Source organism: Silene latifolia, chromosome 9, assembly GCF_048544455.1.
Source record: "Silene latifolia isolate original U9 population chromosome 9, ASM4854445v1, whole genome shotgun sequence".
Taxonomy (NCBI): Eukaryota; Viridiplantae; Streptophyta; class Magnoliopsida; order Caryophyllales; family Caryophyllaceae; genus Silene; species Silene latifolia.
The window spans coordinates 154,237,525-154,254,538 of record NC_133534.1 but is presented as its reverse complement, the minus strand read 5'-3'; the positions used below and the strand labels follow the sequence as shown (position 1 = coordinate 154,254,538).

Genomic DNA, 17,014 nt, shown 5'->3' with positions numbered 1-17,014 from the left:
GAATTCGCACCAACTCTAAATTTTAGGGGACATGCAAAAAACGATAATAAATCGCGCCGTTAATTTTATTAATTATTAATAAACGAATTTTTAATAAAAATAAAATAATATAATAAATGCTTATCATTTTTTAATCGGAGGTAAACTTTATGAAAAGAAAAAAGAGAAAAGATGATGTATATGCTTTAGGCCAATATATATCTATGTCGGCTCACTAAAGTGTGTAGACCTACCAAAATACCCATGGCAACAGGTATTCCACTCTGCCAGTGGGGACCGCAGCCTTGCCACCTAAGCCCCGCTTAAAATCGTAGACCGAATAACCCAATGATCATTAATGTGCACATCCCCCTTGCGGCGGGAACCACAAGGGGCGATTGAAGGGCGTAAAGTCATTCCCGTAAATGACTCCACTCAGCCGAGGGCGCACCTCGCGAACCACATACAATTACAACCAAAAACCACAATACGGATAATCATGCCAATACCAAGAAATACAATCAACCATAGAGATAAACATATGATTAAACCACCACAACACTTAAGTCAATTATACAATAACTGATCTGACTCTTAATTGCGCACATTTAGTCCTCTAATTGAACCCATTTTTCATACTAATATAGCATTTCATGACCATTTTATCCGTCAATTTATTCCTATTTTGCTTTCCTATTGCATTGTATATGTCTTGTAGAAAAGAAGATAATGTGGCGGAATTCCCATCTCTCGCGCATATTCGGAAGCTTGTTCACGATCTTGGATGAACTAGTATGAAGAGGAAGCAAGAATGATGACCGAGGATGAAGGAATAAAGAGTATATAGGAGGATCATAAACTTAGAAGCAAGGAGATGGAACCCTGTCCCAGGATCCGTGCATCCCAAGCTCTGGACGAGCGTTTCAGTATAGAATCCGAGCGTCCCAACACCAAGCCGCATGTCTTAGCTGAGAATTCGAGCGTCCCGCAACCAATCCGAGCGGATCCCCTTACAGGATCAACCGTACTTCAAGCCAGGACGCACGGATCTTCTTAGGAGTTACTACATGATCCGCGCATTTCCCTCGGGACTTGCAACGCTCTATTCAACACTTAAGAATGTTATTTACTAATCTACCCTTGCTTAACCTAATGATGTACCACTATATATACTCCATTTGTAATAATCAAAGGACAAGGCCCTCTTAGTGGAGGCAAACCTTCCTTAGATTAGATTAGGAGTAGATTAGAATAGATTAATCTCAATCATTCCACATTAATCTTTCCTTAATTATTGTTCAAGTTTATTATTGGATAATTGAAGATTATTGGGTTATTATTGGAGAATTGAAAACTCTTCATCAATCAATCAAGTTTTCTTCTATTATTCTTTTATTTCCAATTGTTCATCTTAAGTTTGGTATAATTTCTTTACTCTCTACTCTTTATTGATTATTTCTTCACTCTTTATTCATGTTTATACTTATTGTAATGATTGACACCATTGATAACATGTCTTTCATGATAATGAGTGAGTAGTTACTTAACTATGACTAATGGGGGATTAGGGAACTTTAACATGTGGGTAGATGCATACTTAATCTAATATGTTATCATATTATTGCTTGTTTGTTGTAGTGTTAACCTATGCACATGTTGTGTTTGATAAAATGTGAGCCTATGAATCCTTGCATTTTTTACCCATCTCTTATCTATTCAACAAGACTTGTAAGATATAAATGATGGAGCGTGTCGTTGTCTGCCATCAATCACATTTATACCCAACTACTAGCATAGCTAGCAAGTCGGGGTCGATCCACGGGGCGGGGGTACTCAAATTGTTCAATCTAATCGTAGTTACACTTAGGGTTGTCACAATTGATTGGAATTGATTGATTCTATATTAATGAAAGCAATAAAGTAAAACAAGCAATAAAGCAAATAAAGATGTAAGCAAATAGCAAATGATACTAGGATGTCATGGAATCATAAGGGAATCATGGTAAGATAGCATAAATGAGTTATATAGATGCAAGCAATTTTATTATTGTTGGAATTAAGTTAGTTCATGTCAAATAATTCATAAGAAGATTTGGGTCCCGGAGACGAGTCATTTGTAACTGTACAACTGCTACAAGTCGACTTAATTCTTCCTATTAAACTACATGCATGATAAACAAAATCCTTGGAAAACTTACATCTCGGAGCCGAGTCGGTTAAGACTTTACAACACCTAAAAGTCGACTTGGGTTTTCCCTATTCAACTCAATGCATGGTCTAATAAGGCTTGAGTTAGTTTATATCTTACAAGCCTCATTAAAAAGATGAGAGATAGGTAAAAAATGCAAGATTTCATAGTCTAGCATTTCATAAAACATAACATGTGCATAAGTTGAAAAACAATAAGCAAGCATTCATATGAACTAGTTAAGAATAAATTTATCCCATTATTAACTCCCCTAATCCCTCACTAATCTTAGTTAAGTAACTACTAACTCATTATCATGGAAGACATGTTATTAATAGTGTCAATCATCACAACAAGTATAAACATGATAAGAGAGTGAAGAAATAACCAATAAACAGTAAAGAGTAAAGGAATTATACCAAACTTAAGATGAACCAATGGAAATGAAAGAATAATAGAAGAAAACTTGATTAACTCATGAAGAGTTGTCAAATCTTCAAATAATAACCCAATAATCTTCAATTACCCAATAATAAAGCTTGAACAATAAGTAAGTATGGACATAGCCACCTACACGCCAGGCCAATCTGTGGACGTATAGCGGTCTTTTTGAAAGCCACGCTCGGCGGCGTAAAAATGCTTTCGACCGGATCGTTTTAGATCGGTCGGTTTCGTCTCGGTAAGGGTCTCGAAACGATTAGAGATGTTTGGAGTCGCCACCAAGCATTTGTGGGATGCCTGGAACCCGTTCGAATTCCACTTTATACCTCGGTCAAATCGAAGCACAAAGCAGCGTTTGACATAGGTACTAAAGATAAGGAAATCGTCCCTCTTTAGCATCCTATCTCTAGAATGACTCTCGTACGCCGTGGATAAGGTCGTCCACTATCCAAAGTTTCTGAGTAAGAGGTGAAGGTACGTATTGGGAAGCCCTTTAATCAGACACCCAAGCTCGCCCGCGTTAGCGGCCTCTACTGATCAATCTTGGTTGGTTGAATGCAAAAGTTGATAAAACGGTTTAATTGCATGAATCCGCATCCAATAATTTAAACCTAACATGTAAGAGCTTTCTAAGTCGGTTGATTTAATCCAAGTATCAAGTATAAGATGTCGAGTTGGATTAATTGTTGATTTGCATGCAAGACGGAAATTAAACATCCATTTACCGTATTAGGTTTAGGGTGCATAACATGATCCATTTGTCTTAGTAAGGCATTTTGCAAATATGGTTTTGGATAATCAAATAGTCATCTGATCCGTCCTATATCCGGGTTAACCGGAGTCGGGATCGTCCTAGACTAATGCTGGAAGGGAACAGGCCCTGTACCAGACGACTATATGAGGCGCGAGCCAGCGGTGTAAGGGGCCTCCCTCTGGTTTTGAAAATGAGAAATGGAGAGCCTGTTTAGGCGCGGGTTAGCCCACGCTTTATGTGTCGTGTTCTGACCTTTTAGAAAACGTTATAAAACGTGTTGAAAATGGGTATTTGAACCCGGTTTGATTTGAAGGGGTCGTTTAGACCGCATTTGTTGATTTGAAGAATTAGACTCGAATAATCATCATTATTTTGATAATATTCGGTGTCGGGTTGGATTGACAAACTTGACATGAATAGTTATGAAAATGATTATGGACTAATTGTTTTAAGTCCATTTGAATGTTATTAGTCGATACTCGTCATCGTACCCGAGTTAAAATCCAGCATGGTATGTAGAACCAAGGATTACATTGTGTTGGTGACTAATATGTTTGTTTGAAAATGTAAAGAAATGAAATAAAAGGCTTTAAAATACCTTCTAAATGTCATTAACCAAATATTATCACCGAAACACGGATTTAACCGTCATGGTATGGGGAACCAAGGGTGAAAAATGCTTTATGGTTAAAACATGTGAAATAAAATAACAATGGTTCGAAAATACTTGAAATGGTGAAAACCGATTACAAATATGAAAAATGGATTAAGGGAAATAACGAGAACAAACACGGTTGATCTCTGGTCTGAATACCCCATTTAGGCGGGGCTAGTTGGCGACCTAAGGGGCTTCTGCCTCAGACCAAAAAAATAGTTTTGGCTCGTTTATTCCATGTTTTGGTTCATGTTATGCATGTTTTAGCATGTTATAGTCATGAAACGAATGAAAACATAATAAAAGAGGATTTTTACACCCTCATACTTACATGTTTGGTTATGGCGAGTGACCGACGTAAGTGTAATAACTCGTTTGATCGGAAAAAACTCGGTTTAAAACCGTTTTGGTAAGTAAAAAGAGTGTTTTAAGCTTTAGTGATGGTGTAGTGGTCGAAATGGTCGGTCAAGTGGTTTAATGCACGATGACGGTACCAAACAATGTGTAAGGCTCGTGTTTACGATCGGTAGGTCGTAAATACACGTCGAGTTGTGACTTAAGAAGTCGAGTCGAGAATTTTAAGGGAGAAAAGAGGGGGCGGACACTCGCGTAAGTCATAAATGGGTGGCATTTTAGGGGTATTTATAGAGAAATGAGTGGTTGTGTGAGTTTTGAGCAACGTGACCACCTGGGCTGCTCAAAGAGGTGCGAGCCACGTCGCGGTTCTTCGAGTTGTGTTGTCACTTTCACAACAAACGCAATCATGATTTGTTCTATCCTAGGTTTTGTAGTCACATGTTTGGTACTTGACCATTCATGAATCCGGGAAAACATAAGGTAGAAAGTTTGAAATGTTTTGTTTTTGGTGGTTGACTCGGTTTGACTCGTTGTTGGAGTCGGGATTTGAATTTTTGAGTCGGTTTTTGGTCCGGTGCCGGTTTTGACTCTAGTTAGTCTCATTACGACCCCGTCGTCGTGCATTAAACACTCCAGGTATTTTTAAAATGTTTTGAGATGTTTTATTTTTGAAATCGTTTTATGTTTTCCGACGTAAAGTTGTACACAAACTTTCGATCAAACGCCGCGATTCCAAAACATGTTGTAGTCCGATTATCATCGGGTGTTTGTTGGAGTCTCAACAAATACTGGGTATCTATAGAGCCCCCACTTTGATTGAGGCTTGGACAGGGCGAAAGTCAAAGTAGAGCCCCTAGGTCAATCGAAGATTACAACCTAGAGACCCAAGCGACGTCGAGGCGGCTCGAAACGATTCGAGCCAAGGATCTGCCGTCGGGAAAGGCGACGCCAAGGCGACTCGAGGGTAAGAGCAAAGGACCTATCGTCAGGAACAGTTTAGAGTCTGTCGACTCTCTGTGCGGGTCGTTTAAAGTCCGTTAGACTACGTACAAAGGCTTGCCAGCCATAAGAAGGAGTCATACCTGAGGCATCTTCGGATATGTCTTCGCACGTTTGCAGATAAAGGCTCGCCAGCTGATAGTAAGGAAATGTACCTGAGGCATCTTCAGGATCTGCCCTTGGAAGGTTGCGGACAAAGGCTCGCCAGTCATTGTAAGGAAATGTACCCGAGGCATCTTCGGGATCTGTCCTTGAAAGGTTGCGGACAAAGGCTCGCCAGCCAATGGTAAGGAAATGTACCCGAGGCATCTTCGGAATCTGTCCTTGGAGGATTGCGGGCAAAGGCTCGCCAGCCAAGACAAGGAAATGTACCCGAGGCATCTTCGGGATCTGCCCTTGGAAGGTTGCGGACAAAGGCTCGCCAGCCATTGTAAGGAAATGTACCTGAGGCATCTTCGGGATCTGTCCTTGAAAGGTTGTGGACAAAGGCTCTCCAGCCACGACAAGGAAATGTACCCAAGGCATCTTTGGGATCTGCCCTTGGAAGGTTGCGGACAAAGGCTTGCCAGCTGATGGTAATGAAATGTACCCGAGGCATCTTCGGGATCTGTCCTTGGAGGGTTGCGGACAAAGGCTCACCAGCCACGACAAGGAAATGTACCCGAGGCATCATCGGGATCTGCCCTTGGAAGGTTTCGGACAAAGGCTCGCCAGCCACGACAAGGAAATGTACCCGAGGCATCTTCGGGATCTGCCCTTGGAAGGTTGCGGACAAAGGCTCGCCAGCCATTGTAAGGAAATATACCCGAGGCATCTTCGGGATCTGTCCTTGAAAGGTTGCGGATAAAGGCTCGCCAACCAAGGGTACGGTCGGTTAATGGACCATGGGAGTAGCCGCGTCGAATGGGCTTGTTTTGAAATTAGCGAACTCGTGATGCCGCTGCGGGAATAGTGAGTATGGATTTTCACTATCACTGTTTTTGGAATGAGCGGGTTCCGCGAGGAAGCCCCCTGCTGGAATTTGAAAGAATAGTGAATTTGGCATCTTCACCATTCGCCGTTCTTCTTTGAACTTGAAGTGGCGGTTTTGATCGCCGTTTGTTTTAATTTTGAAGGAAAATAGCAAATTTGAGTTTGCTATTGCGTTTTGAAGTGACGGTTTATATGCCGCCGTTGACATTTGATGGAAATAGTGAATTTGGAATCTTCACTATTAATTGAACTGACGGTTTACGTGCCGCCGTTGACATTTAATGAGAATAGTGGAATTCAATTCCCAACTATTATCTTGAAAATGACGGTTTTAATTGTCGTCGCTTAATATTTGGAGTAATAGCGGTTTTTGAATTTTCGCTATTATTATTTTTTTGAAATTTTGAAGGGCAATGGTGAATTTTGATTTCACCATTATTTTTGAAATTGGCGGTTTTGATCGCCGTTTGCTTGAAAATTTTCGAAAATAGTGAATTTAAATTTTCACTATTCGATTGGAGAGACGGTTTATGTGCCGTCGTCTAAAGCTTTCGAAAATAGTGAATTTAAGTTTTCACTATTTGTTTTCGAGAAAAATGACGACCTTATATATCGTCGAATGAAAACTTGAAGTTTATCATGGGAAATTGGGCTAAAGCCCAAAATCCGCTGAAAGATCAAAGGGGAGGCCGGGTTTAGGCGCGAGCCACCTGGCGAACCAAAGAGGCTTCCGTATTTTTCTGTAAAAGACGCGAGGTTGGTCCGCATATCAACCTCACTTCATCTTCTTCCTTTCGACACAAAAACCCGCAAAAATCGCCATTTGAAAGACCTTTGCTAGCTTCTACTCGTGCCACTATCAACAATGTCATCTCAAGGTAAGTATTTCCTCTTGAATCCATTCAAATTTGTTGATCTTTAGCTTGATTGAATTAGGGCGAATTTTACCCTAGAAAATCGAATTGGGCGTTTTTAATTGAGCCTATTTCGAGTGAAATTGATGCTTGCATTAGGTTAGAAACCTGTTTAGGAGTATAGGGGTGCTTTTAGTTTGCATTTTCGTCCCCGTTCCCGCTCCCTATGTTCGAAAAACGTGAGTGAGGCGAGAAACCGTCTCATTTTGCAATGCCAAGTTTATTTGCTTGGGTAGTGGGTCCCACTAGGTTGCATTGTAGTTGGGAAAACCCGTATTCGCCATTTATGGACCTTCGTTGGATATTTGTGGGCAAAATTTGGATTTTTGCTCTTTGTGACGGTCTTACGTCTGACCAAATAAGCGCCTGTTTGGGCTTGAATTGAGTCAGTTTGCCTTGAAATGGACCTTATTGGTAATTTAGGTCGTTTTGAGGCGTGATAAAATCACGTTTGCCTTTTTGCGGTCGTTTTCGAATTTTTGGCCGGTTTGGGCTCAAATTAGCGTATGAATTGCCTTTTTGAGCCGTAGAAAAATACCCAATTGTGTCGGGAATGTATTTTGGTTTGTAGGCGGACCTTGTATGGGTCTTGAAATGCCGTTTTTGTGATTTTGACTCGTCTTTTGCTTGAAAAGAGGGGCGAGTCGTTTTTGTGTTTGTTTTTTTTGTGAATGGTTTTGTTTGGTTGGACTTTGGGCGGGATTGCCCTTGTTTTGCATTGCAGGTTTTTTTTTTTTTTTGAATTTATCCATTTCATGCCGTCGTAATGCCGAAATTCCGGTTGACGTTTTTTGTTTGTAGGAGAGTGTTCGGGGCAGGCCGGGTCCGTTGCTGCGACTCTAGAGGAGTTGTTCGGGGCGGGCCCGATTAGCACTCCGGTTAGCACGCCCGCCGTGGTTGTGGAGGACTTCACCAAGGAGGGGGGACCTCCCGAGCAGACTGTTGGGGCCACAGGGGCCGTCGAGGAGCGTGGGATGCCCGTTGTTGGGGCTACTGCCACTGGGAGAGCTCAGACTGGGTCTGAGGCTGGTACCTTTGGGAGGAGGGTTTCTTCGAGGGAGCATCGTCCTCGGGCGACTAGGCGGTCGTTACGGGATGTCTACAGGGTCGTTGAGTTGGGCCCTACCCACCACGTCGAGTCTCGCGACCATAAGAGACGGAGAGTGGAGACAGCCAAGGACGATGCTAACGTCGCGAGTTGGACAGCCAGGCGAGTTACGGCCCCGCGGGGGTTGCGTTTACGGGCGGCGCCTGAGTGGGCCGAGGGTTTTGACGGTAGCCAGTTGTTGCTTCGACTGGACCGACACCTTTCCTACCGCGCTCACGAGGGCTTGGTGAGTCATGTTCCTCGATTGAATTTTGTCATTTTTGAAGTGTCGGGCCAAAATAGGCATTCTGACGTTGTCTGTTTTTGATTTCAGGAGATTGGCACCATGAGGACTTTCTCGGGCTTTTCTACTTGCTTGGGTTTCTACGACGTTCTTCTAGCCGGGTCGAGGGCGTTGATAGAGAGGTCGGCTTTTGGGCCGTTGGTGGCCGCTTGGCGGGACATTCACAGGTCTTCGATTAGGGCGAACCTGTGTTTGATCCGCGCTATGTTGGATCGGTGTTGGGATATGACGTCGTCATTTCACATGGAGTTTGGGGAGGTCGGCGTGACTTTAGAGGACTTTGCCATGGTATCCGGCCTTCCCTGTGGCGAGCTTCCCATTGAGTTTACCGAGACGCCGGAGAGAGTGTCTTCTCCTGCGGTCACTGCTTTGATCGGTACTGCTTTGCCGGAGCCTTCCGACGTCACTCCGTACTTGATCGCGAGTTCGTATGTGAAGGACCACTTCACTGGGAGGGTGGCAGGTGCTACTCTGGCGCCGTTGGCGAGTCCGGAGGCAGAGGTTGAGGCCGACGCGAAGGAGGCGCGACTGTGGTTGTGGTATTTCCTGGGTGCCACGTACTTTGGTGACAAGGGTAAGCGCTTGTCGACCAAGGTGCTTCCTCTCCTCACCGACCTTGACACTTTGGGTCGCTTTTACTAGGTTACGCCAGCTTTGGCGAGTTTCACCCGGTACTTGCACACGGCGGTGCGTCCGGAGACAGTGGGAGTGGGTAGTGCTCCTGCTTTGGTTGGTCCCGGCCTCATCTTTGAGGTACGATTTTTTTTGTGGTGGTTTTTTTTTTTTTTGATTTTGGCAATTTTTGAGAAATTGGCTGATTTGTGTTTGCTGTTTTTGATTACAGGCTTGGTTGTATGCTTACTTCACCCCTCTGCGTCCGGGGACTACAGACGGTGTTCCCTCGGCTTACCCTGCTGTGAGGGGTTGGACGGTGGCTCAGAAGAAGTCGACTAAGTCGACTTACGAGGACTGTAGGCGTTGCGTGAACAAGCTTCGGGTTGCTGATGTAAGTTCTTGCTCTGCTCCCCTTCTCCTTTATAGAGGTAGATAGAGATAGGATGATTAAGTAGCTTATGAAGCCCCCCAGTTAACTGAATAGCTTTGTTTTGAATGCAGTTTAGTGGGCGGCCTTGGGAGCACTACACGGGTGTACCGGCTGCCATCAGGGAGCGTTTGCGGCCTCGCAGCTCCCTGCGTCGGTACTTGGAGACGGCGATTGAGCCGGTTTGGTACTTGGGCGAGCGTTTGGTTCGCCAGTGCTTTACCGAGACTTTCGTCGCGCCGGTTGACCCGCCTAGGGTGTTGTTCCAGGAGTCGACCCCTGACGAGGTTGAGGAGCACCTTCACGGTCAGGGATGTGAGGAGCTGTTGCTGCGGGGCGTTGACTACGACACCTTCCGGTTGTCGAGGCTTGCTTGGTACCCGATTGAGGTATGTTATCCTCTATTTTTGGTTTCCATTGCCTCTCTTAATAGGAGGGTTTGTCATCTTTGATGTGGATCTAAATGGTAGGGAGTTGACCTGCTGATGAGGACTCAGCCCCCAGCTTTCCCGACGGAGACCACTTTTCAGGGGCCGGGTGGCGAGGAGCTTCAGTTGCGCTTATCGGATCCCGCGGCGGCCGAGGTGACTGATGCCGGCATGGAGTGGAGGTTGATTGTTCTGAGGATGAGTTCCTGACTTGAACACTTTCTCCGATTATACTTTGCCTTACATTGTATTGAAGGACATTTTTGTTTTGCAGGTGATGACTGTTAGTCACCAGAACTTGTGGCGAATGGCTAACCGCTGGAGGGCGCTTGCTGGTGACCTGGCTATGAGGGAGGCTCGGCTTTCTCAGGTACGTTTTGTGTGCTATTTTTGTGTGTTTGGTGTTGTATTTCAAGTTTTTTGATCTTGAGGATCTGTTATTGTGTTTTGTAGGGCACTGTGGATCCGGCGGAGCTTGCTCGGGTCCGTGCTGAGTTGGAGGCAGCCAGGTCGATGATCGCGGGCCAGGAGCTGGGGATCATCCATCGGGACCAGGACTTGAGGCGTCGTGAGGACGAACTGCGGAGTCGAGACGCGGAGATTGCCTCCCTCAGGGCTCAGTTGGCTGCGGCGGAGGAGGTTCGCGTCGTGATGGAGGAGGAGATGCTGGAGAGTTCTCCGGAGAGGGAGCCTGAGCAGGTGGTGGTGTCTGCGTTGGCGGCGACTCCTAGTGAGACCAGGACTGGCCCGACGGGAGACGTTGAGTAGTTGTTGTAGTTTGTCCGTGTCTTGGACTCTTGTCTTTACATATTTACATTTTGCGTGAGGCGGTTTGTATATATGTGTTTTTGGATTGTGGTTCATTTTGTGATTTTTGGCTTTTTTGTGTTGTGTTTCGGAGGAGCGTTGTCGGCTGTTTGCACCAGTTCCTGCACATACGCATGAACGTAAACAGGCAACAGATAGCACATACGCATAAACGTAAACAGATAGCACATACGCATAAACGTAAACACGTAGAAGATTTTGATTGAAAACCAAAAATTAACCAAGATGACTTGAAGTTAAAATTGAAATTTTGAAAATTCCGTGACAAATCGTCACGTTCGGAATTCAAAAGGGGTTGATTCGAAAATTTGAGCAATTAACTCGTGTCGTCAATTAAATTGCGTCGAAGAGGAAATGTGAGTGTGAGGAAACACAAAATGTCCCGGATTATCCGGAAGAGGCGCGAGCTTCCTGGCGGGAGGTTTGAGGTGTCAGGAGAAAACACATGTTGAAAGAGACAAGTCAACAGCAGGAATCCTGGAGAAGCCTCAAAGAGGCGCGAGCAGCCTGGCGATGGAAGCCGGCTCTCCTCTTTTTCTGAAAAATACGCTGATCATTTTGTATAAATAGGGACGTTTGCGCTTCATTTTTTCATCATCCGAAACACAAAATCATCTCTACAAAACCTCTTCTTCTTCCACAAAAATATTTCATGGATGCTTTTGAGAACGCATTGCGACAATGGTGCCGAGATTTGTCGCCTCCCGAAAAGTATCAACTCGCTTGCATGGGAGTTGGTCAATTATTGGTGCTTCGTCAAGTCAAGGTGCAACCTTCGTTTCTTGAAGCATGTTCTCGGTTTTTGGATTCGAAACACCATGTTTTCATTTTCCGGATAGGTGAGCTTTGTCCTCTTGCCGAAGAAGTTGGAGCCATTGGTGGGTGGCCGGGTTGTGCTCCGGTGCTTCCTCCGACTCGATTGTGCTACAAGGAGAAATTTCGTTCCATGTTGGGCTTATCAACAAGCCAAATCAACTTTCTTCTTGCTCCACATGGTGTGGATATGTTGGCTCTTATCAACATCTTTTCAAACCGATTAGATGTTTATGTCTCGGAGGTGGCTAGGAGAAGGGCTCTTGCATTTTGCCTTGTCCATGTGTACCTCTTTGTTGATGTCTTGAAGAAGGAGGGGCCAAGATGCCATGGTAGCATGACCCTTATCCATGTGATTGAGCAAATGGAGCATGGTAGAGATCCTTCATGGTTGGTGCTTGGGGAGATTATCCAAGCTTTGGACAAGGAAGGCTCTTGTGGGGAAGCTCCCTCTTTCGGATCCACGAGGATCCTCCAAGTGTGGCTATTGGAGAGGCTAAGGTATGTGGAGCCACCGGTTAATCCTTCTTCTTACTCCTTCCGTCACCTTACTATGAGGAAGAAGTTGTATCCGGATAGTTTTGCTTCCACCGAGGCCTATTGTGCCGCAAGATTGGCGGAGGAGGGTGGTCCTCATATCCGTTGGGTGGTTCCGTTGTGGCACTTGAGGTCCTTCACGGGGTTGCCCGCTTCGGTTGCTAGTCCTCGTTCTTTGATGGTGGTGGGTTTGAAGGTTGTTTCCTTCATTTATCCCGAAAGGCTCATGAGGCAAATGGGGCGTCAAAAAAAGTTGCCCGCTCAAGATACTCTTGTCCAAGAGAATGTTTTCCGGAACTCCGAGCTTGTGGAGTTCTTCGAAAGGGGGTGGGCCACTCGGCCGCTTTGGGAGGTACCAAACCCCGTTGCCACGACAAGGGTGACTCCCGCTTACGTCAAATGGTCACAAGCTCCGTCCTTGGAAGAGAGATCCAAATTTCGTAAGGATGAGGTTGTTGACTTGAAGTACCGAGAGGTTGGCAAGGCCAACCGCGCCTTCTTTGAGGAGTATGTTGATGGTGTTACTCCCGATGTGATGAGACCACCGAAGAGGAGGAGTTCCGGCCCCAAGAATATGGTGGGTCGTGCATTGGCTCGTATTGGGTCGAATATGGGATCTTGTGCTAGATCGGAGGCCATCGCCGTCTTAGATCCGTTGAGGATCCGCTCCGAGGAGGAAATCCATGCTAGGCGGGCCAAAAAGAAGAGTAAGGGGAAGATGTACCCCGAAGGAAAAGGCAAGGGTAAAATGGAAGAGTGAAGACCTCCATTACCCACTTTATTATTATGTTGTATTATTGTTGTGCGTTTTTATTATGTTGTACTAGCTAGTTGTTTTGTGTTTTGTGCTAGTTTTACTATGTGAGGTGTGTTAGTTGACACCTTAGCTTCGATAAGTTCTAGACTCGTCGAGCTTTATTTGTTGTTGAAATTGTAATCCCTCCCATTATTAATTAAATAAGAGGATTGTCCGTGTCGAAAATTATGAATGCTTGTTTCTTCCATCCATTTGGTGAAGGCGATTCGATTCGAATCGTCCTAGACGTTTGCACTTGGGAAAGCGGTATTTTGTGAGGAAGGGAGAAAGGCTTATTTTGTATTTTGTGGAGAATAGGGAATGTTGTTCCCTTTCTTTTTTTTGATGGGGATGTTTTTTGATTATGGGGATGGTTGTTTTTTATTGTGGGAATGGTTGTATCCTTCTTGTGAAAGAAAGGACTGCCTACGTATTCACCCGAAGAGGTGAAATCAAACCATGATCATAGTTCAAAATGTTTTGTGAATTTGAATTGGGTTTTGTGGTTGTATCCCTCAATCATAAAAGGGACTACCTACGTATCCACCTGAAGAGGTGAAATCAAACCATGCTCGTAGTTCAGGGGGTTTGTTGTTTTAGTGCAAATGGACGTTACCTTTGACAGATCAAAGGACATTCTAAACGGGCAAGGTGCCGCAGCTTAGACTCGATAAATCATGCAATTTCAAATCAGAACATGTTGAGGAACTTGACTTGAAAAGGGTTGAGGTCGTTGCTAGTTGTAAAACTAGGCTAGGTCGTTGGTTGCTAGGGTTCAAGGGTAGTATTTCTTGAGTTGGTCTAGGTTGGTCGGGTTTGTAAAGTCCTCCCCATCTAGGTCGCTCAGTCTCACTGCGCCCCCCGAAAGTATTTTCTTGACCAGGTATGGCCCAGTCCAGTTGGGTTTGAATTTTCCCCTCGGATCGACGGGTAATGGTGCTCGAACTGATTTGAGGACCAAGTCGCCCTCCTGGATGTTTATGGGTTTAACCTTCTTGTTGAATGCATGTTGTATACGTCGTTGGTATAACTGGACGTTGTGCAAGGCGTTGAGTCGCCGTTCGTCTAGAAGAGTGAGTTGTCCGTACCTTTGACGGGTCCATTCCGCCTCAGGGGCTTGACTCTCCAGTAGGATGCGTAGAGATGGGAACTCTAACTCCACCGGTTGAACCGCCTCCATACCGTATACTAGGTAGAAGGGTGTGGCGCCTGTCGGTGTTCGAATGGAGGTTCGGTATCCCCAGAGTGCGAATGGGAGTTTGCTCGGCCAATCGCGGTAGTTGTCTTGCATTTTCTTGATAATGGTGACAAGAGTTTTGTTCGCTGCCTCCACCGCTCCGTTAGTTTGGGGACGGTAGGGGGATGATCGATGTCGTTTGATCTTGTATTTGTCTAGCAAAGCTTGAATTTCCGCCCGGAATTGAGAGCCTTAATCGCTGATGATTTCATGGGGTACCCCATATCGGCAGATGATGTTGTTTTGAATGACCTTAGCCAGTTGTTTGGCGGTCAAGACTGCATATGACTGTACTTCTACCCATTTGGTAAAGTAGTCGATGGCGACGAGGACGAAGCAATGCCCCTTGGTGCCTATCGGGTTGAATTTCCCGATGATGTCGATGCCCCAGGTTGAGAAAGGCCAGGGTGACGTCATGGTGTACAAAAGGGATGGTGGTATGTGTTATATGTTAGCGAAGATTTGGCAATTGTGGCAATGTTTGAAGTAGTTACGGCAATCGGCTTCCATGGTGGTCCAGTAGTAACCTAGCCGCATGATTTTCTGTGTAAGCATCATTGCACTCATGTGAGGGCCACATTCTCCGTCGTGAACCTCTCCCATGACTTTTTTAGCTTTGTGATGGTCAATGCAAAGGAGGAGAATTCCTTGGGGTGTTCTTTTGTAGAGTTGATTTTGGTTTATCATGAATTGTGTTGCAAGTAAACGGATGGCTCTTTGTCCTCTTTAATCAGAGTTGGGAGGAAATTCGTTTTTGGTTTTGTAATTGAGGATGGCTTGGTACTAAGGTTCATCATGGCTTTCCTTGTCATCGATAATGGCACAAATGTGAGCTGGCCCGCTCCGTCTTTCGACACATAGGGGCATTGACGTCATGTCGTCGGGTATGTTGACGAGCGCGGCAAGTTTTGCCAGGGCATCAGCAAATTGATTTTCCTCTCGTGGCAAGTAGAAGTAGTCGACTTGGTCGAAGAACTTGGCCTTTTGATTGATCCTTGCTCGGTAAGGAGCTAAGTTGTTAGATCGGATTTTCCATGATCCGGACACCTGATTGATGATGAGCGAGGAATCGCCGTGGACCCTCAATCTCTTGATGCCAAGTATGATGGCTGCTTGTAGGCTGTTGAGACATGCTTCATATTCAGCGGCATTGTTGGTGACGGCGAAGTCTAGCTTGACCGAGATCGGAACATGTTCTCCCTCTGGTGATATTAGAAGGATTCCTACCCCGAAGCCTCTCAGATTAGATGCACCATCAAAGTATAGGTCCCATGCGTCGGAGTCGGCATAAAGGATGTCTTCGTCAGAAAGTGACCATGTGTCGGTCGTTGGGTCCTCGTTGACGGGATTCTCTGCCAGGAAATCAGCGACTGCTCTTCCCTTGATAACCTTGAGGGGTACGAACTTGAGATCAAACTCAGATAGCATCAGTGTCCATCTAGACAGCCTTCCATTTAGTACGAGTTTCTCGAAGATGTATTTAACCGGGTCCATCTTGGAGTAGATGTGGACTGTGTAGCTGAGCATGTAATGCCGCAGCTTCTTTGTTGACCATACTAGGGCAAGGCATGTCTTTTCCAGTTGGGTATACCTCGTCTCGTACTCAATGAACTTTTTGCTGATGTAATAGGTGGCCCACTCTTCGCTACCAACTGTTTGTGCTAGCATTGCTCCCATGGTTGTGTTGGTAACAGTCAGGTATAGGGATAGAGGAATCCCCGGTTGAGGTGGCATGAGGACAGGAGGTTTGGATAGGATTTCCTTTATCCTGTCGAAGGCTTTCTGACAGTCGTCGTCCCAATCGGTGTGATCGGAGGCTCGAAGCTTTTTGAATATTTGTTCACAAATCATAGTGAGCTTGGCAATGAACCGGCTGATGTATTGGACCTGACCGAGAAATCCCCGAATCTCCTTCTCGTTCCTAAGCCGAGGCATTTGTTGAAGGGCTTTGATTTTGGTTGGATCAATCTAAATGCCTCTCTTGCTGACGACATGTCCCAAGACTTTTCCGGAGGTGACCCCGAATGCACACTTCTGAGGATTTAGTCTCATGTTATATTTCCACAGACGAGCGAAGAATTTCCGGAGGGCGCTGATGTGACTGTCCCGTTCTTTTGATTTGACAATCATGTCATCGACATACACCTCTACCTCCTTGTGCATCATATCATGTAGGAGAGTGGTAGCGGTTCTCTGATAGGTTGCTCCGGCGTTGATGAGGCCGAAAGGCATGACTGTGTAGCAATATGTACCCCACTGTGTAGTGAACGCAGTCTTGTGCATGTCTTCCTCAGCCATTTTAATCTGGTTGTACCCGGCATACCCGTCCATGAAGGATAGGAGAGCATGCTCGGCAGTGTTGTCCACCAGAATGTCAATCCATGGCAAGGGGAAGTCGTCCTTTGGATTCGCCTTGTTCAGATCCCTGAAGTCGACGCAAACCCGAATTCTTCCGTCTTTCTTTGGTACGGGCACAATGTTGGCCACCCACTCCGAGTATTTAGACACTTTGATGAACCCAGCCTTGAACTGTTTGTCCACTACTTCCTTGATTTTTAGGGCCCACTCAGGACGCATCCGGCGTAGCTTCTGCTTCACAGGTTTAGCCCTAGGTTTAATGGGTATCCGGTGCTCTGCAATTTCCCTGTCAATCCCAGGCATGTCTCTGTAAGACCAGGCGAAC

The 17,014-nt window shown here is 45.3% G+C and overlaps 1 protein-coding gene across 1 annotated transcript in view; it reads right to left on the bottom strand.

Moving 5' to 3' along the window:
* Positions 1–214: 214 nt before the first annotated feature.
* Positions 215–17,014, bottom strand: part of LOC141601795 (uncharacterized) — a 35,116-nt gene continuing 18,316 nt past the window's right edge. The window contains exon 3 of the mRNA XM_074422097.1: positions 215–229. Coding sequence (XP_074278198.1) covers positions 215–229 — 15 coding nt within the window. The remainder of the gene's footprint in view (positions 230–17,014) is intronic.